The sequence below is a fragment of the Branchiostoma belcheri genome, unplaced genomic scaffold, assembly GCF_001625305.1.
Source record: "Branchiostoma belcheri isolate BF01 breed outbred unplaced genomic scaffold, Haploidv18h27 scaffold99, whole genome shotgun sequence".
Lineage (NCBI taxonomy): Eukaryota > Metazoa > Chordata > Leptocardii > Amphioxiformes > Branchiostomatidae > Branchiostoma > Branchiostoma belcheri.
In genome coordinates, this window is record NW_017804675.1 from 219,822 (window position 1) to 242,244 (window position 22,423).

General features: G+C 40.7%; 1 protein-coding gene across 1 annotated transcript in view; it reads left to right on the forward strand.

Annotated features, from left to right (window-relative positions):
* Nucleotides 1-20,381, forward strand: part of LOC109462060 (cilia- and flagella-associated protein 74-like) — a 27,251-nt gene extending 6,870 nt beyond the window's left edge. The window contains exons 10-43 of the mRNA XM_019758557.1: nucleotides 1-34; nucleotides 392-524; nucleotides 1,008-1,109; nucleotides 1,399-1,578; nucleotides 2,470-2,646; nucleotides 3,028-3,146; nucleotides 3,640-3,706; nucleotides 3,875-3,964; nucleotides 4,400-4,523; nucleotides 4,830-4,879; nucleotides 5,080-5,200; nucleotides 6,468-6,539; nucleotides 6,805-6,881; nucleotides 7,190-7,312; nucleotides 7,807-7,928; nucleotides 8,545-8,673; nucleotides 9,096-9,183; nucleotides 9,583-9,756; nucleotides 10,145-10,237; nucleotides 10,490-10,607; nucleotides 10,744-10,943; nucleotides 11,359-11,523; nucleotides 11,875-12,017; nucleotides 12,468-12,593; nucleotides 13,236-13,345; nucleotides 13,809-13,864; nucleotides 15,181-15,300; nucleotides 15,731-15,883; nucleotides 16,302-16,434; nucleotides 16,932-17,086; nucleotides 17,595-17,721; nucleotides 18,184-18,311; nucleotides 19,011-19,145; nucleotides 19,679-20,381. The exon at nucleotides 1-34 is cut by the window's left edge and continues 163 nt beyond it. Of these exons, the coding sequence (XP_019614116.1) occupies nucleotides 1-34; nucleotides 392-524; nucleotides 1,008-1,109; nucleotides 1,399-1,578; nucleotides 2,470-2,646; nucleotides 3,028-3,146; nucleotides 3,640-3,706; nucleotides 3,875-3,964; nucleotides 4,400-4,523; nucleotides 4,830-4,879; nucleotides 5,080-5,200; nucleotides 6,468-6,539; nucleotides 6,805-6,881; nucleotides 7,190-7,312; nucleotides 7,807-7,928; nucleotides 8,545-8,673; nucleotides 9,096-9,183; nucleotides 9,583-9,756; nucleotides 10,145-10,237; nucleotides 10,490-10,607; nucleotides 10,744-10,943; nucleotides 11,359-11,523; nucleotides 11,875-12,017; nucleotides 12,468-12,593; nucleotides 13,236-13,345; nucleotides 13,809-13,864; nucleotides 15,181-15,300; nucleotides 15,731-15,883; nucleotides 16,302-16,434; nucleotides 16,932-17,086; nucleotides 17,595-17,721; nucleotides 18,184-18,311; nucleotides 19,011-19,145; nucleotides 19,679-19,777 (4,043 nt within the window). The 3' untranslated portion in view covers nucleotides 19,778-20,381. The remainder of the gene's footprint in view (nucleotides 35-391; nucleotides 525-1,007; nucleotides 1,110-1,398; nucleotides 1,579-2,469; nucleotides 2,647-3,027; nucleotides 3,147-3,639; nucleotides 3,707-3,874; nucleotides 3,965-4,399; nucleotides 4,524-4,829; nucleotides 4,880-5,079; nucleotides 5,201-6,467; nucleotides 6,540-6,804; nucleotides 6,882-7,189; nucleotides 7,313-7,806; nucleotides 7,929-8,544; nucleotides 8,674-9,095; nucleotides 9,184-9,582; nucleotides 9,757-10,144; nucleotides 10,238-10,489; nucleotides 10,608-10,743; nucleotides 10,944-11,358; nucleotides 11,524-11,874; nucleotides 12,018-12,467; nucleotides 12,594-13,235; nucleotides 13,346-13,808; nucleotides 13,865-15,180; nucleotides 15,301-15,730; nucleotides 15,884-16,301; nucleotides 16,435-16,931; nucleotides 17,087-17,594; nucleotides 17,722-18,183; nucleotides 18,312-19,010; nucleotides 19,146-19,678) is intronic.
* The last annotated feature ends 2,042 nt before the right edge of the window (nucleotides 20,382-22,423 follow it).

Below are 22,423 nucleotides of genomic sequence, written 5' to 3' on the forward strand. Positions count from 1 at the left end.
GGAAGAGACAGAAACAGTTCGAGAGGGACAAAGAGTGAGAACTTTTTTACATTTATCATTTTCCAAAGGTGTAAAATCTAAGAGCTGGAAATAACAGTTAAAGTGCAGGTGAAGTTAGAGATGGCAGTTTTTTCTAACTTAAGATGGCATCTATAGTAAATAGTTTCTAGGTACTGTTGTTAAAAGACGTTTATCCACTTTGTTTGTGACCTTTTTATACCATTTCCTGTGCTAAGAGCCAGCTAAAGCCTAAACCTAACACACAGCAGTTACACACATTTGTTTCAACAACCCTAACGCTATCATAATGTCAGAATATAGGGGTGTGAGAAGATTGGGCTGCCCCCAAATAAACATCAAACTAACACTTGTCTCTCCTCCATTCCGTCAGGATGTTTGAGGCCCAGCAGAGAGAGAAACAGCAGGAGATCGTGGCACGGATCATCCGGGAGGAGAAACAGATGAAGCACAGGAAGGCCCAGCAGCCTCAGCTCTGGCCTGATGCCAGGAGGGACAGGGCAAAGGTCAGAGGTGTTATATAAAGGTTAAAGTGTAAAGGTTAAAGGGTAGAGTGTAAAGGTTGATGTGAATCATCCGGGATGAGAAACAGATGAAACACAGGAAGGCCCAGCAGCCTCAGCTCTGGCCTGATGCCAGGAGGGACAGGGCAAAGGTCAGAGGTGTTATAGAAAGGTTAAAGTGTAAAGGTTAAAGGGTAGAGTGTAAAGGTTGGTTAAATCATCCGCAAGGAAAAATATATGAAGCAAGGCAAAACTAAAAAGTCAAAGTGCAAAAAAATGAAGAATTTTGTTTCCACTGTTTGACTAGGACTATCTTGAAGTTTACACTCTACAAGGACTATGTACAAGTACAATTGTACAAAATGGAATTTGTCCTTTCTTCCAGAGAGGTAGAAAGAGGTTTTGTTTTTCAGCTTACATGTATCTGTTATATGAATGTACATTGTATTTTTGTATTTTTGTAAGTTTGTATTTTTTTTCTTCCAGAGAGTGCAGGGTAGGAAGAGGAAGTCCCGTATCATCCAGCATTACACCAGCGGGTCATCTTCGGTGGAGTACAGTGCAGATGTGGAGGAGGTCGCTCCTACTGTGAGTTTAATAAGGATAGCAGTCATACATAATTAACTGAATCAGAGGATGAAGACTCACCACCTGTAACAAAGTGATTACCAGTGACTTTCTTGTTCATATTGTGCATTCGTATTAAGCTACTAGTAAACATCCAAGAGATGGCCCTACACGATGCTGAGTAGGAATTTTCACCTGAGTAAGGACATTCGTGCCTTTCCCAAGGGAACTTGTTATTCTACTGATATGAATACTTCATGAATAACCAAAAACAAACAGTAACAGTTGTCTATCCATATTGTATTTACAGAAAGGTCCCCAGGACAAGCTGGCCACGGTTTCCTCAGACGATGATTTCTCCCCGTACGGACTGACAAGTCGAGATGAGCGTGGAGACAGCGAGAGCGACAGCCGGGAGGGGGAGGATGATGAAAACCTGGCACAGCCAGAGTTCCAGGGGCTCTGGGACCAAGAACACAAGGCTTATAAGGTAGAATCCTTCCCAGATTCTAGTTCATGTGTTATATTGTTGTATCAAATGCATGTATTGTAGTTTGAAAGAAGAAAAAACACTAGAAAAGATGAGATTTCTTGTGTCAGGAAAAATTGTGACATGATGGTAATACAGAATGACAGCAGGGAGGGGGAGGATGACGAGAGCTTGGTACAGCCCGAGTTCCAAGGGCTCTGGGACCAGGAACAAAAGGCTTACAAGGTACCATTTGCCAGGTTCTAGTCATGTAACATTGTAGCATCAGAAATCAACAGAAGCTTGCAAACATTTCTTGAGAAGATGATGAAAACCTGTACTCTGGAACCAAGAACACAAAGCTTACAAGGTAACTATTGTACCCAGAACTGTGCCTATCTACAGTGAACATGTAGTAGTTCCATGCCTGAATGGGTTAGGATCAGGCACAGTTCTGGATAGTCTCCACATATCCAAGAACGTAGTAGTAGGTTTGCCCCAAGCACGGTTCTGGACATGCATGGACTATCCAGAAACATTCCTGAGCAGCACCACTCTGGGATATATCATAATTTTATTAAATAATCAATTCTCTACCATTCTCTTCAATTCCTTTCAATTCCCAGGTGCCAGAAGACCAGGAGGTAGCCCCGAAGCCTGTAGGAGGAACTAAGATGGAACAGCAGGTTCTACAGCAGACACTGGAGAAGCATCGCTCTGGGATAACTAAATAAACAAACAAACAAACAACTTTCCCTTTCTAACCCAGGTGCCAGAAGACCAGGAGGTAGCCCCAAAGCCTGTGGGAGGGACTAAGATGGAACAGCAGGTTCTACAGCAGACACTGGAGAAGCATCGCTCTGGGATAACTAAATAAACAAACAAACAAACAACTTTCCCTTTCTAACCCAGGTGCCAGAAGACCAGGAGGTTGCCCCGAAGCCTGTAGGAGGAACTAAGATGGAACAGCAGGTTCTACAGCAGACACTGGAGAAGCATCGTTCTGGCATCATCAGGAAACAGGTGGCAGCCGGCAGAGAGTTTAAGGGTCAACCCTTCTACAGCAAGCCTGATGTTATACACTTCAAGGTACTGTACGTCTTCTGTATCTGTATCTGTATAGCCGGTATAACCGCCCTTTGGCGTAACACACCAGCTTCTGTATCTGTATAGCCGGTATAACCGCCCTTCAGCATAACACACCAGTTTCTGTATCTGTATAGCCGGTATAACCGCCCTTCAGCATAACACACCAACTTCTGTATCTGTATAGCCGGTATAACCGCCCTTCGGCGTAACACACCAGCTTCTGTATCTGTATAATATAGCCGGTATAACTACCCTTCAGGATAACTAATTTTTGATGTAGGAAAGAAATATTTCTAGCTTCTAGGCATTTTTTGATAGATTCTAATCAACGTACATAACCATGACATAAAACTTGTTTTCTGTGAATTTCCCACCATGCAGGACTTTGACGTAGGAAAGACGTACAAGAAGAAGATCCAGTTGACAAACGTGTCCTACAGCGTCAACTTCTGTCGGCTGGTCGGGCTGTCTGAACACCTCAAGGACTTCATCCACCTGGTGTAAGGAACCTAGCTACTTAAGATTAAAATTAGTCACGTAGTAGGCACTAGCACCTCAAGGACTTCATTCACCTGGTGTAAGGAACTTCTACTTAAGATTAGATACTAAAATTACTAGAATTATTATTATTATAAAACTGTGTCAAGTCATAGACATTAACACCTCAAGGAGTTCATTCACCTGGTGTAAGGAGCTTCTGCTATTTAAAAGAACTTGAGTCTTGAAATCCTGTGAAGTCTTAATTATCTGAAGTATCTGATATTAATTTGCAATGTTAACAGATTGCTCAAAAGATTTTTAAAGAGATTGAATTTTTTTTTCCTTTACATATAATTACAATTTTGTACAACATGCAAATGATTTTAATAATCACTGAATTAAATTACAGAGGTATGTACGAGGTTTGTAGTGTTACTTACAGAGCAATATCACACAGAAAACATGCCAATTGTTATTATGTATCATTTGATAAAATTCTGACTTTTTGCGTAGGTTTGATCCCCCAGGTCAGATGTCAGCTGGCATGTCATGTGACATGATGGTGACCTTTAAACCCATGGTGAGTACAGATTTCTTATACCAACATCCAATATCAAAAAAAGCTGAAAACTTCTATCACATGTACTTCTATCACTTGTACATTCTATCACATGTAATTGTATACATTGTAGCTAGTTTTGAATGCGATATAATTTTGCTTATTTGTTATTGCTTTTTTTGTTTTCAGATAAATGAGGATCTGGAGGGAGCCGTGGAGTTCCTGGCACAGACTGGTCCTTTCTTCATCCCTCTCAGATGCACCACCAAGAAATGTGATGTAAGTTAACATACCATCAACATCACTTCGGAGTGTAGTGTATTGCATATATTTTGGGCTAACATATTCTTCTTCCAACAAGACTTTTTATTTTTTCCAAGCCAGAGGTAAAAAGTGTGTGACCAGCTTCAACCTTTAACTTATCATGATGGTAGGAAACTGACTTTCAAATAAGAAGCAAACAGAATTTGAGCTTGTCCTTTTTTACAGTCAGTTTTGTATTAAATTTTTATGCATGATACAAATTGAGGAAATGAATGAAGCAACTAGATTCTAAGGGGTCAGACATTTCAGATAGCACCCACTGTCTTTCATCAGTGACTGAGAGTACCTGACTTCTCAGATGATTTGTCCAGTTTCTTAATTTTTTTTACATGTTCTACCCTGGATGTCTAACATTTGACACATTTGAGATATGATCCTTGTGTTGTATAGTTGTCTGTTGACATTGAGACGGTGGACTTTGGAACACAAGTGATCGGGGAAACTCTGAAGAAAACCATCACACTTACCAACAAGGGAGCTCTGGGGACCAAGTTTGAGTTCATCAAAGTTTCAGGTACAGTAAAATCAACTTGTATGTGTTCTTCTTCTTAGGTTTTGGCAGCCAGCATCGTCATGTCGATGAATCTGCTGCTCTTGTTGGTCAGATGGTCAACTGTAGTTTTGGTGTTGGATTTTGATGACTGGTACAAAGGTGTTGTGTGTTTTGTCATTACATTACATACCAGACTGTTACAGTCTGTAGTACAGGTTGTTAAAACTACATTGTACAAGTTTTGCAAAAGAGCTTCATGGTTTTCGATCATAGAGTACTTATTCCAGACCTGTGACTGAGTATTTTTTGTCCAATCTTTCTACTCAGATGCCAAGCCAAGAACAGTAACTACAGCAGAAACTTCTCTCGGCAGATTGGTAAGTACAGCTGTAATTTCTTTGTACACAACTAATATTTCACCCTACCCCTCTTTGTTCCTCCCTGTACGGTATGTTTGAAGCTTGTGAATGAGTAAAGATTCATGAATGAGGTAGATTTTCTGGTCCATCAGAGCCTTGTTTATCTGCCGATAGCTCAGCATTATTGTTTACTTTCTTCATTGCTGTTTTTTACCCAGACATCAGACATGTCCGACCGAGCGGTCAGTTCCCTGAGTGACCAGGAGAAGGTTCACACAGCAGAGTCAGCCCACAAACCAGACATCCACGTTACTCCACCTGATGAGAAGGCACTGGAAGGTCAGGGTTTGTTTTTGTTTGTTTGTTTGTTTGTTAGTCTGTCAGTTCCCTGAGTGACCAGGAGAAGGTTCACACTGCAGAGTCTGCCCACAAACCGGACATCCACGTCACTCCACCTGATGAGAAGGCACTGGAAGGTGTGGTTTGTTTTTTGTTTGTTTGTTTGTTTGTATATTTTATGTATTTTATTTTATTTTATTCACATGGATTTTTGAGCATTAGATAGAAAGCACTTGTTATGCTTATTTTTTTTTTGTTTGTTTCGCATAACCGGTAAACCGCCTTCAGGCGTAACACACCAGTTTTGTACATGTGCGCACATGTACAAGCTGCGTAAGACCGGACTGTAAGGTTTTTGAACCACTCACACCGGGAAGGTCCCCTACTCTTTTCGATAAGTGCGGTGGGTTCTTTAACGTGCATGGGGTGTGGCTCTCCCAAACACGGGACCTCCATTTAACGTCCTATCCGAGGGACGTCCCTAACCGAAGCTAGGTACTCATTTTCACCTGAGTGAAGTGAGGAAAGTTGTGTAAAGTGCCTTTCCCAAGGGCACAAGATCGGTGACATGGGCAGGGTTCGAACCCGCAACCTCTGGGGTGTGAGCCGAACGCGCTACCGACTGCACAACACGACCCCTTATGTGAATCCGCTGCTCATAAAACATAATACAAATGTAAACATAAAGATGACATAAAATATAACACAAACATAAAATGAAAGTGGCTGGCGCACCAATACCTATAGCGTTAATATGGTTGGTCAAATCTTCCAGTGTGATGAATATAGTTGAACACAATATCAAAGATACGGCAGTTAGTAGGGTATAATTCTTTGTTAAAACAAATAAACTTTCAGCACCAAGGACAGGGTGGTACTGAAAAAATTCCAGACTGACACCACTGACCCTGTCCTTGGTGCTGACTAAGTACTTTACTGACCAACACAAAGGTCTGGGTGTGTCAAACACTGAGATTCTTACTGTACAACTTTCAGCACCAAGGATAACTGCTGCATACGGACAATCTGTACATGTAAATTTGTGAAATAAAGACACTGCCAAATCTGTGTTTTCAGCATTCAAGGACCCTAAATTCTTCTTATTGAGGCGACAATGATGTTGTGTAAATCATTTTTCCAAAACCTACAATTTGATTGACTCATCGACAGTTTGTAAAACAATTAAGCATGACCATTTAGAATCTGCTTTGAGAACACTAAAGCACAAAAGTGATAGTTTTTCTTCTTCATCTGTATGTTTGTGTAGGTGATGGAGAGGGGGATGGTGGGAAGGATGGAGACAAGGAAGATGGAGGAAGATGGGATGTCACCAGAGAAGGTAATTAGATATGTATAATATAAACAACTTAAGTTAAAAGCTTCATATTTCTGTCAAACAAGTTAGGAAACAACCTGATATAGATTGTGGCACAACTGTAAATACTAGAACCGTGCCTGAGGCAAATCTATGTTCTTAGATACGCAAAGACTATCCAGAACCGTGCCTGATCTTAACAAAGGCAAAGAAAAAGACAGGCATGGTTCTAGATACAATATGTGTTGTACTGTACATGTATGATGACTGTGTCCATTTCTACCCCAAGGGGAGACCACAGTTGACTTTGGACTTGGCTCTGACTTCCTGGATGTATCTGCCTTAGATGGGATGAAGATTGGACAGGTAGAACTTGAGCCTGGGTTTTTGTATCATGTTTAGAGACTTAGAGTGACATATGTAAGATATGTTTTCAAAATTTTATCCCATCCTTGTTTTCATAGAACTCACTTGCATAGTACGCTTGCAATCAGTCTTAAAGATTTTTGTCAGATAGTAAAAAAATCTCTACATTATTTTTTGTGTTTCAAATTTTCTGTACAGTTAAGCATATTGAATTTATGAAAATTCTGCATAGAGAATATTAAAAGTATCTATTATAAACCATGATACTGTTTACTTTAAAACCATCTCTGTTCCCATCTGTTCTCCAGGTTGCCATGGGCGACATCGGTCCCTTCTCCTCGGTGAAGCTGGAGATCATCTTTGCTCCCACCGTTCCTGGCAAGGTGGACACTGACTTTGAGATCAGCTTCTCAGACCCGTGCTCAGACAGCGTAAGTCTTCTTAGTATTCTTGTTAGATTTTCTTCGCGGTTTGAGTTTTTAAAAGTGCATCAAGGTGGCAACAGTGTCATGCTGATCATAGATTACTAGTCACATAAGTAAGGACGATCTTGATAAAAAGCAGCAGACTGAGTACTATAACTCTCACCAGATCCATGAGTAAATATGTGAGACCTTACTCTTATAGTGTCAGTCTTCTTTTTCTTGGCTTTTCAAGCTGGGTTGTATTATCACGTTTTCAGTTATTTCTTTTGATTGAGAAGATTACTCAATAGAGGCATATACTTAATTCTTTATCACTATTCAATCTCACAATTTGTCATTGTTATAATTGTGTTTTTAGGAGTATTTTGTCAAAGGTTCAATGCTTTAGTCCTTTTCACAAAGTTTCAATGGCATCAATGATTCTTTTTCTCTATGCTATAGATTTTACATAGAAAAGATTCTATTAACAGTCCTAAAATACCATTTCCATCCCTCCCCAGATCTTTGTGCGCGGTGTAGCCAATGCCATTGACGTTCCCGTCTGGGTGGAGAGACAGAATGTGGACCTGAAGATCTGTATGTTTGACCGGCTGTACCAGGACTCTATAGTGGTCAACAACAGGTAAAACTTGCAAGTACCAAATAAGAAAATAATGAAATCACTTTTCCACAAGTTTAGCACTACCGTCATCATTCATAAGTTGAGAACAAACATATCAAATTACTGGAATTTGTCTTAAAGGAATGATCCCTGTCTTTTCATTACAAATTTTAATGATTGAATCATTATGTTTTTATTTCATTTTCAAACTCATGCCCAAAGGCTAGTTGCATTCTAACACACAGAATGTAAAGAGGCAAAAAAGGGCCATGGAGCTACCTGGTCTTTCTATGATTGTACAATTTAGCATTATTGATAAAAATTCAAGGGCCAACAAATCAAAGTACCGGTAGTGGAATTCCCTGTCTTCTCATTACAAAATGATAGAATCATTTTTATTTTTATTTTACATGCCCAAAGGCTAGTTGCAAGGTAACATGCAGAATCTAAATGTAAAAAAAAATCTAGGCTATAGAGCTACCTGGTGTTCCTATGTACAATATTGATGTTTTACTTCTTTCACTCACACTCACTTACTATCCGGTTTATTGTCTGTTGTTTACCATGCCCTGAGGGTTAGATGTGCATGCACACTGGTGCTGAGGCTTGATGTAAACCTTCTGTCTGTCCTTTCCAGAGCCACGACTGCCCTGAGACTGAGGTTTGAGGTTCCGAAGGAGCTGAGAGATCACATGGAGCTTCTCCCCAAGACTGGATACATTCAGGCGCAGTCTCAATTCTCTGCCCAGCTCAAGTTCTTACCCAGGTAACTATTATAGAACTTACACAAGACTGGGTACAGCCTGGCACAGTCTCAATTCTTTTCACAGCTCAAGTTCTTACCCAGGTAACAGAACTTTTAAGAAGTTTGACCATTAGGACTTTTTGTAACCCTTTGCTACCCCCCTCAGAGCTTGAATGGGCTATTCCACTTCTTGCTAAAACCTCACACTTCAACAAGGATTGGAAGAGCCCATTCAGACCTTGAGGGAGGTACAAGCAGCTGATTGAACTATGATGAAAACTTTGGCCTTGTAAATTCCATTTAGACTGTGATTAAAGAACTTCTGAATCATTTATCTTTTACATACTATTTTGATTCGAATCTCAGCATATGCAAACAGCAAAAAGAACATGACTTGTTTCTAGCATATTTCTTTATCTACAAGTGTATTCTTTTATTTTCAGACAAACCCTGGCTGAGGATGCACCAAAGTCGTTTGACAAGGAGACAGGTGTTCTGGAAGCCCCCATGGTCATTAGGGTGGCCGACCAGGTGGGTTTCGGAAATACCTGATACTGGTCTTAACAGATTTCATCCTGGTCGTGTCAGAGAAGACAGACGCTATGTGCAGTATTTACAGGTTCATTGTACCAGGGAGATTTCCCTAGCTCCACTCAACATGCATAATAAACTGTACCACAACTAATATCATCCCGTCCTCTAAGGGCCTTTACAGTAGTGTGCATGTCAGGTGAGCAACAAGTCTCCCAATCTCTTGTCCAGAAACAAGGTCGCTAAACACTGGACTACACACAATATGTAGAATAGTGAAGCTTACATTTGTATCATGCTCTGACTGTAGACTTCCTAAATTGTCATTTTATTATAGACTACCAGCTTTACAATACAGACACAGATTAATCTTCAGTAACCGTTTTTGTTGTATTCCAGACGCGGCCAGTCCCCTTCACCATCCAGGCCATAGTGACCAGCTCAGACTTTGAGTTTGACAGGAAAGACATCGACTTTGGGTTCTGCAGTATCTACGAGTCTGTGAAAACAACCATCAAACTCACCAACAAGTCTATCCTGGCCCAGCCTTACGGGTTTGTCAGCCTGCCGGAGGTATGTACAAATTGTATTTAAAAAGTCATGTCTTCATGTAGTATTTTTTACAAAGTCTTCAACCCAAAGAAGTTAGATATTGTCATTCTAACTGAGGCATATACAAAGTCATGACAATGATTGTAATTTTTCTAAGACTTTATTTCAGGAGTTTTGGGAGTTCAGTATTGAATTTGTTTTTGTACATTGTATGTGTCTGTGTGTGTAACTATAGGTAATATTCTATGTGGGTGTGTTTGCGCATGTGTGCGTGTATGTATTTATGTATGTGTGTTTGCATACATGTACATGTATCTGTATCTGTGTGTACGTCTGTGTGTTATTGCATGTGTAAGAATTCTATGTGTGTGTGTGAAGATCTAATGACCCCACCTTGTTCCTTTTCCAGACTGTGGATGTTCAGCCCAATGATGGTTTTGGCACCCTGTTGCCGTTGGAAACAATAGAACTGGACCTCATCTTTAATGCCAAGAAAGCCAAGGTGTGTCTTCATACCTATCCTTACACTCTGCTAAACTTAGAATTACAATCTAATATGATATAATCTGCAATCTATGAGTCCACTTCCGAGGAAAAAAATAAAAAATTCAAAGATTGTCAACCCTCTAATGTTATGACATACTGTACTTGATTTTTTTTATCATAGTCCAAACTGTCACATTCCTTAATGAAATCTCTAAAATCCTGTTCCTAACCCTACCTGAATGACTGTGTTTATAACTGTGTGTTTCAGGAGTACTCGTTTGAGTTGACGTGTAAGTCAGGGATAAACCGTGACTTTAAGCTGTCCTGTAAGGCAGTGGGAGTCCATCCTCCTCTGGAGCTGTCACAGTCGGTCATACACTTCGCTGGTAGGTCCACATGCCATTTTCTAGAAGAAGGTTACCCAGTCTTTTTGGCCTGATAAAGAGTTTGAGTTTAAAGTCCAATTACATAATTATACTGTGTGCAATAAGACCTTACTAACAGCTATGTGTGTTATTCCAGCCACTGCACTGATAGACTCCAGTCTGGCAGCCCTACACGTGGTTAATAACCACACCAGCCGGAATGAGTTCACACACCCGGTCCCGCGGATCGGGAAGGGTGAAATCGCGCCAGTTGGACCGACCTCGTTCGAGTTTGTGGTGCCGGAGGGAGCTCCTGTCAACGTGTCGCCCTCGGTGGGGACAGTCATGCCCGGGAAGGTGGGTGGAGGAATGTTTACTTTTAGTAACCTTCCTTCTGCTGAATAACTGTACTCTGTCATTTTATCAGCAACTCATTTCTGCCACACATTGCTTCTGAAACTCAATCTTTTCTTGCATTTTGCTTTGTGTCCTACCATTTCACTGCATCCATCATTCATTTGGTCATTTGAGCATCAAGATAAGTTCTAGGTAGTTCAATGAGTTACCGCTTTGTGTTGTACATCTACATGTATTCTTAAAGGTTAATGTGTGCACAATAAAAAGGAAGCTCTGTACCAAATAGAGAACTAGAAGCCAAATGTCTACAGTGGTTGCTGAAAATTTGATCTCTGTGTAATTGTTTGTTGGAATAAAGTTCAATATTTTACTAATAAAATTAAAGTTGATTTTGGCTAATTCTTCCACCTTCCAGAAAAGCCCTGTGACCGTGACGTTTTCCCCAACTCTCCTGGACGCTGACATTCGTGAGGAAGTTGTGCGGATCAGAACCCGGCTGAGAGAAGCTCAGCTAAAGCGGGAGGAGGAGGAGGCAGCTCTGGCAGCCAGGAAGTCTGAACTAGAGACCAGGAACAGTGATGTAAGTGTTTTCTAGTCTGGCTAGTGTGTCTTCTGTTGTGTTTTCTGGTCCTCTCATTCACTTAGTAGTGACACAAACTACTGGAAAATGGGTTTTCTTCTATTCATTGAGGATTTGCCCAGTTTGCCCAGTGTCAACCTGTTAATGAATTAGGTTTCATTCACCACAATACATTTGTTGCAATAGGTGGAATAACATGCAGTACTGTGCTCTCCTACTAGGGGGAGCTAAAGTTGTAGCTTGTATTCCAAAACATGCTGATCTATAGAAAATCCAGGCAATTCCTGATGTGTGTCACTGTTTTCCCTAATGATTGTGTTCTTTTTGTATATTTCACTTTGCCTCTTTCAGAAAAAAGGGAAGAAGGCTGACAAGAAGGGTAAGAGCCCCTCTGACTCCCCAGCGAAGGGGTCGAAGTCCAAAGGGCCGACGCCGGGGGTGGAGAAAAAGGACCCAGAGGTGGAGATACCCTCACCGGACACTATAGATCCCAAGTAAGTCACTCTACTCTACACCCTTAAACCCTAAACAGAGCTGGAAATTCAGTTTTAGGAATACATGTAGGTGCTCTGTAGCTTGACTAATTGGTAGCAATCCTAGCGACACTCCCAAATAGGGCAGCTGGTACACCCAACCTATAATAAAGAGTTGGGTGCAGGGAGAATTTTTTCCAACAGTTCGCATCATTTGCTGGTAGTTTTCGGGGAAAAAAGGCCACCCTTTTTTGTGTGTGTGATGAAATTCCAATATTGCCAAGTAAAGGTACATTTACTCAATGACATGTATACTGCTTTATTTGAAGCATTATTTGTTCCTTGATGTAACCATACATTGTAGGTGTTACATAAGGGGTAGGAAATCAGGTAGATTGTTGAGTGTTGAGATGTTACCACTGTGACAGTTGCTTTATGCAGTTTTGTGATAATTGTTGTGTACTTGCGCAGTTCTGATGAGTATGCTGCGGCGCGTGCAGCTCTCATGAGGAACTACAGGGGGCACTTCAACAGCTACACCATCCCCTGCTTCGTGGCTTCTGGGGAGTGCGGGGATCCAGGAAAACTGCCTTATAAGTATGTACATGTATACTATAACTGATTCCTGGAAAACTGCCTTTAGTAATACATTACGTAACAGCTAATTCCCAAGAAAAACTGCCTTGAGGTATGTGTAAAGTATTAAGTTATTTTGTTAGAGGTATGTGGAGATCCTGGAAAACTGCCTTATATAATTTATATATTTATGTCTTTAGTTAAAAGTATTGATTCAAGTATTGCTTCCTGGACAACAAACTTTTAAGCATGCACAACTTACAAATGTACTCCTGCATGGAAGACCATATATGCACATAAAACTGATTCCAAGGAAATTACCTTATTTACATGTAAGTAGTACTACATACAATATTATTGATTGCTGGAAAACTGCCTTATATGCACGTACAACTAATTCCTGAAAAAGTACATGTACCTGTCCAGTATATGTACACTCAAGACTAACAGAGTGAGATAACCCCTAGCTGTTTCCTTGTTGGAAATGACCATTTTTAACTCCTTTGTCTACATGTATAATAACTACAACACGCTGTATCTGGAGATCCACTGTCCGACTGTCTGATTCCAGGGAAATTACCTTAAAAGGGCGTACAACTGATTCCTGAAAAACTGCCAGTGTTATATATAGACACTAACTACTGTTAACTCTTGTGTCTGTAGTAAGTACAACACGCTGTATCTGGAGATCCACTGTCCCTCTGTGCGACCTTCTCTCATCGTCATCTCCAACCACGGACGGACCACTACAGACTTCGGGGAGGTCTCCATAGGTGAGAGTTTAGTTTATTTCCTTTAGAGATTAACAGAATGATATCTGTGATTTCCCAACAACAGATTGTGTTTCTCAGCTTACAGTTGTGATGTTTATGTACTACAGTTTATCTATAATTTATTGGTTAAGCTGTTCAACCCACAGCCAGACTGGGCTGTGACTATTACAATGGGCTTGCCCTGCTGACAAGACATGACAAAACATTACAGCAACATAGAAGGTGGCTTAACAATCCATTACATCATGCTATATATATTAGTCTAGTATTACCTTAAATAAAACATGCTACAACAGAGCTAAATCTATTAAGGAATTTATGTGGATAGGTCAAAGTCAGTGTGACTACATGTAGTTGATAAGGGTTGCCCAGACAGTCCCAGAGCTTTCTCTTATGTATACTAGTTTTGTATGTAAGAAACATTCATTCTAATTTTCTATAATATTTTGTTTTTCCACCCCAGGTCAGAGTGTGGTGAAGTCCATCACCATTCAGAACATCTCAGACAAGACTCAGGATGTATCCTTTTCTTTATTGTTCACTTTAGCCCGATAAGCTGTGGTCCAAACAAATTCCCCCAAAAAAATCACAAAAAAAGAACATGGCTGATTGTCTTAATATACACATAGCAAAATACACAGATCATAGGCCAGAGGTCTAAAATACTATAAACAGTGGTTATTACATATAAGTAAGCTTCCAACATGTGAAGAAAATGCTTTGAGCAAATTTGGCAGGAAGTTTGCCACATATTTGTGGGGTAGAAACAGTTGCTGTAATACTAATATGGCAGTGTTAAAAAGACTTTATTTGGTAGCAGATTTTCATAGAGTCTAATATAGTCGGTATACAGAAATGGTGTAAAATACATTGATTGGTACCAGAGATAAGTATAGAACTCTCTCTTTAGGTTGCCTTATCTTGTTTCCTATGGATGATGCTTAGGCTTGCTAAACAGGAAGCTTCAAAAGATGTTATTTCTATACTTGGATTCACATGGTTCACTTACTTTAAGCAAGTTATGTATACCTGAGGCTACATTATTGGTACTTGATAAGTATAGAGTCCTCTCTTTGGGTTGCCTTATCTAATTTTCTATGGATGAAGGCTTCCTAATTTTAAAACAGGAAGCTTTAAAAGACGTTAGTTCTATCACGGTCCCCTTACTAAGCAAGCTATGTATACCTGTACCTGATTATGTTAGGTTTAGGTACGCAGCACTAGAATATACGACCAATTTATCTGGGTTGCCAGGAGAACTTTCTGAGTCACAGGAATCTCTCTGCTAAATCAGTCATCATATAACACATCAGAAACGACATTACTGGTACCACCTCCCTCTGCACTAAATTATTCCTGACCTCAAACAGGTTATTTTTAAATCAGGCATCACACAAATGTGTTGGTTCTTGGGTTTGAAAAATGGACAACTGGCTGAAAATAATTTTGTATCATGCATGGCAATTGCCAAAAGAATAGATATGTCTAGACTCTGTATGCTGAATCAGATACTATATTGGTGGAATGTACTGATACAGACTGTGTTGCTTGTACATGTTTATACTGATAGTGATACTGCTTTGCTTTTATTTATTGGTGCATTGTCTTTCATGGTGTGTGGAACACTGTTACTGTATTATTCACTGGATGTGCTGCCTAGTGTTTTACCATGTATTGTTGCAATTTGTACAAAGATTTAATCTTCATTCTAAACTCTTTTTTATGTTCACTAGTCATTGCCATTCATTGTACCATGTTCGTGTACGATTGTCATGCAGTAGTATCAAGTTATTCTGACAGAGGACTAGACCTGGTTCCTTGACTGAAGTTCTCAGCTGAAATCATCGATCCTTGACACAGCTGGACCGTTCCTCCTGTTGAACTCCCTCCGCGCGCTCCAGCCTGAGGCTACACACACTCTCATCGTCTCATTCACTCCTCAGGAGGGCAGGAATGTGAGTATAATTCCTGGAAAAGTACCTTATATGGACATGCAACTGGAAAAAATGCCTTGTAAGGGCATAGAACTGATTCCTGGAAAAAAACTACCTTATAAGGACATACACCTGATTCCTGGAAAACTACCTTATAAGGACATACAACTGATTCCTGGAAAACTACCTTATAAGGACATACAACTGATTCCTGGAAACTACCTAATATTAGGACATGCAACTGATTCCTGGAAAACTACCTTATAAGGACATACAACTGATTGCTGGAAAATTATAAGTATGTACAACTAAGTCCAGGAAAACTGCCATATATAGACATTATGACAGCTGTTTCCTGGATTAAATACAGACTTTTACTTCTAGTTGTTTCGAGCGACATCCATCACTTTTCTAAAGTGTTACTAACATCATCCACAATGTTGTTTCACAGTTCTACGAGACCCTAGAAGTGCACACCCCCACGTCCACCCTTGGTATCACCCTGCAAGGCCGGGGCATGACCCCCCTGGTCAGCCTGTCTGTGGAGGGGGTGCTCGACATGGGACATGCACTGGCAGGGGAGGGGGTCACTGAAACATTCAAGGTAAATACTTTTCTCTTACTACAATGTATGTACTCAAAACTATAACAGTTACCCTAACTCTGTACATTCAAGGTAAAAATCATTTTTCTTAGTAATAATACAATACTGGTAATTGTTGAATGCTGTATAATTATTATATAATTAGATATCAATTGTAAGAATGATGTTTTGCTGGTGCTCATTGGTAATCAACAGTACTGTTACAGTAACAACAATGATGTTTAAGTTTCATGGATGCTGATTGGTGTCCATCTCCTTGGTGCTGATTGGTCATCAACTGTGACAATGATGTTTTGCTAATGCTGATTGGTGTTTATGTCCTAGATGCTCAAAGTCATTATATAACAACATAAGCAACAGTGTTAAGTTACATGTATCTTCTAAATGATCTAAAACCCTTCTCTCTCCCTGTGCTTAGATCACCAACACATCAACCCTGGCTGTAGACTATACCATCCAGCTAGACAGCCAGTCCTTCCAGAAACCTGCAGCTGCCCAGGGTCTACCTGAGTTCTTACACAGGGACGGGGGAGACAGGAGAAACCTTGTCGGTGAGTTTTATTCTTGTTTATTTGTTTTTTGTTGTAGTCTTAGTCTAGTGTTACACATTCAATCTCTCGCTGTCAGGGGCTGATTGGGCCTCCTCCCAGAGAAGTTGTGGCCATAAACCTCTAACTGAAGAAAACCATTCCCATTTCCAGAACTAACAATAGGAGCTTGGGAATCTCTGTCACTATTGCAATGATAAAATGAGTCATCCTGGAAAAGCTATAGGACTAGGACTGTGAAAAATTCAGTTTTCTGTATGTATTATAGTGACCTCATGTTTTCTCTATCAAATAGACATGGGGAACAAAAGCAGTTTGAGTATGTTTAGCTGTATCTGCACTAACCTTGGTATTTCAAGGCCTGTATGTAATACAGTTATGTGCATCTCTATTTGTCATATATATATGTATATATATATATATACATATGACAGGCACTAATAGCAACAGTTACTGGAGTGTTTTTTGTTTGTGTGATGTTTTTTCTCTCTATCCAACAGGCACGAGTAACAACAGCGGCCTGAGTGTGTTCAGCTGTACCCCGTCTGTGGGAAACATCCCTGCAGGAGGAAACCAGGACGTCACCGTGACCTTTAACCCTGATCACCACAGTCTGCACTACTCCGACGGAGCCAGGATCGTCCTGTTTGGGCAGGTGGGGAGGATGGTTGTTTGTTTGTTTGTTTCCTTCTGTTTGACAGGTGAGGGGAGTATTTGTTTATTAGGTTTACCTTTATGGAAGGTAAACATTGTTTTGGCTGTTTCTTCCTCTTCTTCTTCTCCAAACAAATATAAGTCAATGACCTGAACAAGACAGCTGTCACCATGGTAACTGGTGCTGTATCAGACAGCTTGTGGTGTTGGGTTACAATATATAGGTAGCAGGACAGAGTTGAAAGCGCTGGTCACCATATTTTGTATGAATAGTAATGTGTTTGAGTAAGAATAAACTAGTGAGAAGGTAAAAATTGCAAAATAATGTTACCTTTCTAGTTTATTTATTCGTTTGTTTGTTTGTTTTTGTTCTGTTTTGACAGAAAGATTTCTAATGCTGAAAAGTCAGAGAAAGCAGTTCAGCCCACTATCATTGAGCCACATTAAGTTATTTATTTTCTTTCATATTTTCCCCCCTGTTAACGATGTGGAACATTCTACCCCTGCAGGATGAGGCAGCAGTTTTGCAGCTGAAGGGGCGTGGCTGGGACCATACCATGTACGTGGAAGGGGACGACCCTCTAGACGTGAGTGTGGAATCTCTGGAAGCACAGCAGGCAGTGGAGGATGAGGAAGGTGAGATATTGTTCATATTTTTTGCTTTAATGTATTTTTTATGTGCAAGAAATAGACAAAATGAACAAAAAAATGTACTGTGTAGTCTCATACGGATTGATGTAGTCTCAATGAAAATGTTCCCGCCAGACTTTTGAGCGTCGGACTCAGAACCAAGAGGTCCCGGGTTCGATACTCACCATGCCTCGACATTGTACCCTTAATAAGGCACTTAAAACAACTTCCCTCCATGGAGTGACACCCATCGAGCCTCTTCAGTTAATCTGTCTAAATGTGTGCCAAAAACACACACCACATGGATTTGGTGCGCCAATGTGCCAACATCTGCACATTTGCCACTAAGAGCTGTAATTTTATTTTTTTTTAGACTTCATTCACATCTCTGCCAAATGTACTTGTACTTTCTGTGCTACACTAGCATCACAGCACTTAACTTTTAATATAACATTTTTCTCCCTCCAGAAGGTCCAGAGAAGCTGCTGCCCATGTTGCTGACCTTTAGATATGTCCAGACAGACGACAAACCCAAACCTGCCACTCGGGAGCTGGAGGTGGGCTGTATCAGGTCTCTGGCTGGGGCTGCCAAAAAGGTAGGAATGCCACAGGTTTTACACAATATATGAATGCCTAGACTAGGTGATGGCCTCTTGTTTCTCACAATAAACCAATCCCACTTCCCCACACCCACAAAAATGAAAACATAAAACCCAAACCTGCGACCCAGGAGCTCAAGGTCAGCTGTATCAGGTCTTTAGCAGGGGCTGCCAAAAAGGTAGGAAACCTGAAGATAGTAAACTTTAAGGTACAGGTAGTTCTACAGCCTTTTTCAGGCCGTACAGATACAAACCCAAACCTGCGACTCGGGAGCTTTGAGATCGGCTGTATCAGGTCTCTGGCTGGGGCCGCACAAAAGGTAGGAAATCGTACAGGTTTTACACAATATCTGCCTGACCAGGTGATTGTTTCCCACAATAAGCTGATCCCATAGTCCCACCCACTTCCCTCAAAATGTCAAAATGAAAAATAAAAACATAACAACCCAAACATTTTGACAGACAGTCACTCTGTCATCGGACAGACCACTAATTGCAATAATTGTTTTTTGTTGGTTAAACTGATTGTGTGTTTACTATTATAGAGTACTTAATATAGAACTGTTTCTACCATGAACTTCAATCACTGAATAAAGGGAAAACCTGTTTCCCACCTTTTACTTCAAAATTAAGTCCCAGCTGACAGCAGTGTCAGTGTTTGACAGCATTGAATACATACATTGTAATCTTCCACAGAGTGGAGAGTACAGTGTGGACAACCTGCAGCTTGCGGCCCCCAAAGGGTTCAACGTGGAACAGCCCAAAGCCACCATGGAGGCCGGCAGCAGCAGGAAGGTGGTCTTCACATGGACGCCCCCTGCTGGACACGATGTGAGTTGCAGCTAGTTTTGACCTTCAGCCTGCTAAGGTAGCCATTAGGGGTTAGGCAGCAGGGTTAGGGTTAAAGAAGGTGATGTTCACATGGGCATGTGTGTGTGTGTTATGTGTGTGTGTGTGCGTGCGTTATGTGTGTGTTTGTGTGTGTGTGTTTGTGTGTGTGTGTTTTTTTTTGTGTGTGTGTGTGTGTGTGTGCGTGTCTGCTCATGTGTGTTTGCATGTGTGCGTGTACGTATGTGTGTGTGTGTTTGTGTGTCTGTGTGCGTTATGTGTGTTTGTGTGTGTGTGCATGCATGTGTGCATGCGTGCATGTATATGTGTGTGCGCGTGCACGTGTTCATATGTGTACATGCATGTGTGTTTGCGTGTGTCTGTGTGTGCGTTTGCGTGTCAATTCAATTTTTCTTGGATTTTGAATGAAAAAGGCTTAACTCAAAGTTCTGAAAACAGTCAGGGAGGTTATTGGCACAGAATTTTTTATTTATGATAGAGTAACATTTGACTTCCATCTGTTTTCTGTTTTGCAGCCGAGTGAGCCAGTGGAGGCTACAGTGCAGCTGGTGTTGAAGGGAGACGCAACAGAACGCTACAAAGTCCTACTCAGAGGCCTGGTGGTTTCAGGCTAACACGTCGCCACAGTGTGGACTAAGTATAGGGACAACTGATGTACTGTAAATTTTCAAATTTGGGGGGGGGGGGATTTTAACTTAAATGGCAGTTTTCGTGGTAAACTCTCTCAAAGCAAACTCACACCACAAAGATTTGCTATGTATTATACATCATCTTAGTAAGGTTGTTTAAACTGTGAACTTTCCTTTTTTTACTGCGCTGCGAAATTTAAATGCTGCGAGCATAAAAACCTTGTCCTGCAGAGCCCATTTCTATATGGGTTGCACATACAGTACCATCTATATAGCACCCTGTACATGTACAATTTGGGGGTGTTTCCCGTGCAACGCATCACACTGCAGCGAATCACAACAAATGCGTATTAGTAACTATGCCACCGCAGGGCAAAAAAAGGCAAGGGTCTATGACGTGGTCAAGACATCAAATTAGTTGAACGTATTGTGTAAAAAATGCCAGCAGGACAAGGGTTAAGTGAATTACAAGTATACTGAAACAAATGCCAAAACTAAGGATGCTGCTAAAACTTGGAGTGTTTTTTTTTCTCCGTCTAAATCCGAAAATATTGATGTGAAAATTATTGATGATAAATTGCTGTGTACAGAGTTTTTTGTTTGTTGTTCTGGTTGCTGTTCTGTTGTATATAGTACATAAACATTTAGCATAATAATACCCAGTAATGACACAGAATTAAACATAATAATACATAATGATAGTTAAATCATAATAAACATAATATGTGCAGTTACCTGTGTTTGTACATGTACCTACACTACTGGACTTGCACAAGAGCCAGAGTACAAAGTACATTATACCCCCCCCCCACACACACACACACAAAACACAGCATGCAGCCCCATTTGCATTAAGCTGCTGGGAAGAGGTTGGGAGTTTGAATCCCGGCTTTTGAACCTGTAAATACTGTACATAGCGTCTGTCTTCTCTGTCACGACCAGTGGGAGATAAGCTCTTCAGCGAGCTAAAACTGCTTCACTTTTTTCATTCATAAAAGCATTGAAGTACTATTTCAATACAGGTAAGTGTATAAAGAACTAGTTTGTTTGAAAGATGGCATACTTGAGGTGCTAAAAGCCCCAGTTATTTTAAAAGATCAGTAGCTAGTTGCCATTAGTTGTTTGAAGCACTTGTTATTTTTGAAGGAGCAGCGTTTACCGCGTTATGTGACCACATTTGGTGCTTCCGGCTCCACTTGAAAGCACTGGAGTTCCAAACAGCCTTGCTGAGTGGTAGAAGACTCATTCTAGGTCTGTAAATAGGCACAATTACTGTGTTGCTAAGCGCGCAGTGTTTTTGTTTTGGCCTTCCGTTGCTATGAAAGTTCTGACGTCAAATGCGCGATTAGATGCTTACAGATGTCGGTTCCATTTGCCATGTCCAAAAAAAAGTAAAGCATACTCGTGTTGAATCCATAACTGTGCACAGATGTGCGTAGATAGTGTTTTTGTGAGTGCCACCTTTTTTTTACGTCAAGATGTTCAATAATCACTATTTGCATACAGATGTCTTGTCCACGTGAGGTACTAGTATTATTGAAAGAAAAAAAAATCTGGTTTGAGATGGCCCTTTAACCCATATTAGTATTTGAAGCATGAACAGATCACTGTATTCAAGTAGTATATTGTATCAAGCAGATAGAGAAGCGCCTGCCTGTTACTTCATAAGTGTCTAAACCACACAATGTGGGAGCCGCACAACTAATTACCAATGACGCCAGCGTGCCCATTAAGTATCTCATTATACAAGAACTGCCTTGTAAAGTGGGCTGCCTGAATAGGAACGTGCACAGGTTTATAAATGAGATACACTGTACATTGTACTCGAAAAGAGACCATTTGCTTACCTGAGCAATTGACCTACTTATTCTTTGCTTCTTGAAACAGGATTGCTGGTACGTCTTTGAAGGTTAGACATTCATGTAAATGAAAAATGCTGGTGTGAAATATTTCTACCTATTTGAAGGCCGACAGACAATTTGAAGGCCGTCTGTCGGCACGCCCATATGGACGCATATAACCATGCCGATCTAAGTAGTTCTATGCCTGAATGGGTTAGGATCAGGCGCGGTTCTGGATAGTCTCTGCGCCTGTCTAGTTCTATGCCTGAATGGGTTAGGATCGGGCGCGGTTCTGGATAGTCTCTGTGCCTGTTTAGTTCTATGCCTGAATGGGTTAGGATCAGGCGCGGTTCTGGATAGTCTCTGCGCCTGTCTAGTTCTATGCCTGAATGGGTCAGGGTTAGGATCACGCGCGGTTCTGGATAGTCTGTATCATATCCAGAACCGTGCCTATCTAGTTCTATGCCTGAATGGGTTAGGATCAGGCGCGGTTCTGGATAGTCTGCCGCTTATCCAAGTGTGTAGCCTTGCCATTACAGCATTTATGGACGTTAGACAGGCTTAGCCTAATTCGCTGCGGTTTCGTCTTTAAAAGTAAGGTTTCTTGTGAAAATATTATGTGGTCTGAGAAACTTGCTTATGTGTGTCCCAGTTTGCTGGCTAAGCATTAATAGATAATTGCCATTGGTAATTAATTAATTATTGATACATAACATCAGTAAAACAACGATGATCATGACTTTTAAGATTTTAATTGGAATACTGACAAATCAACATGAGTGTGGGAACA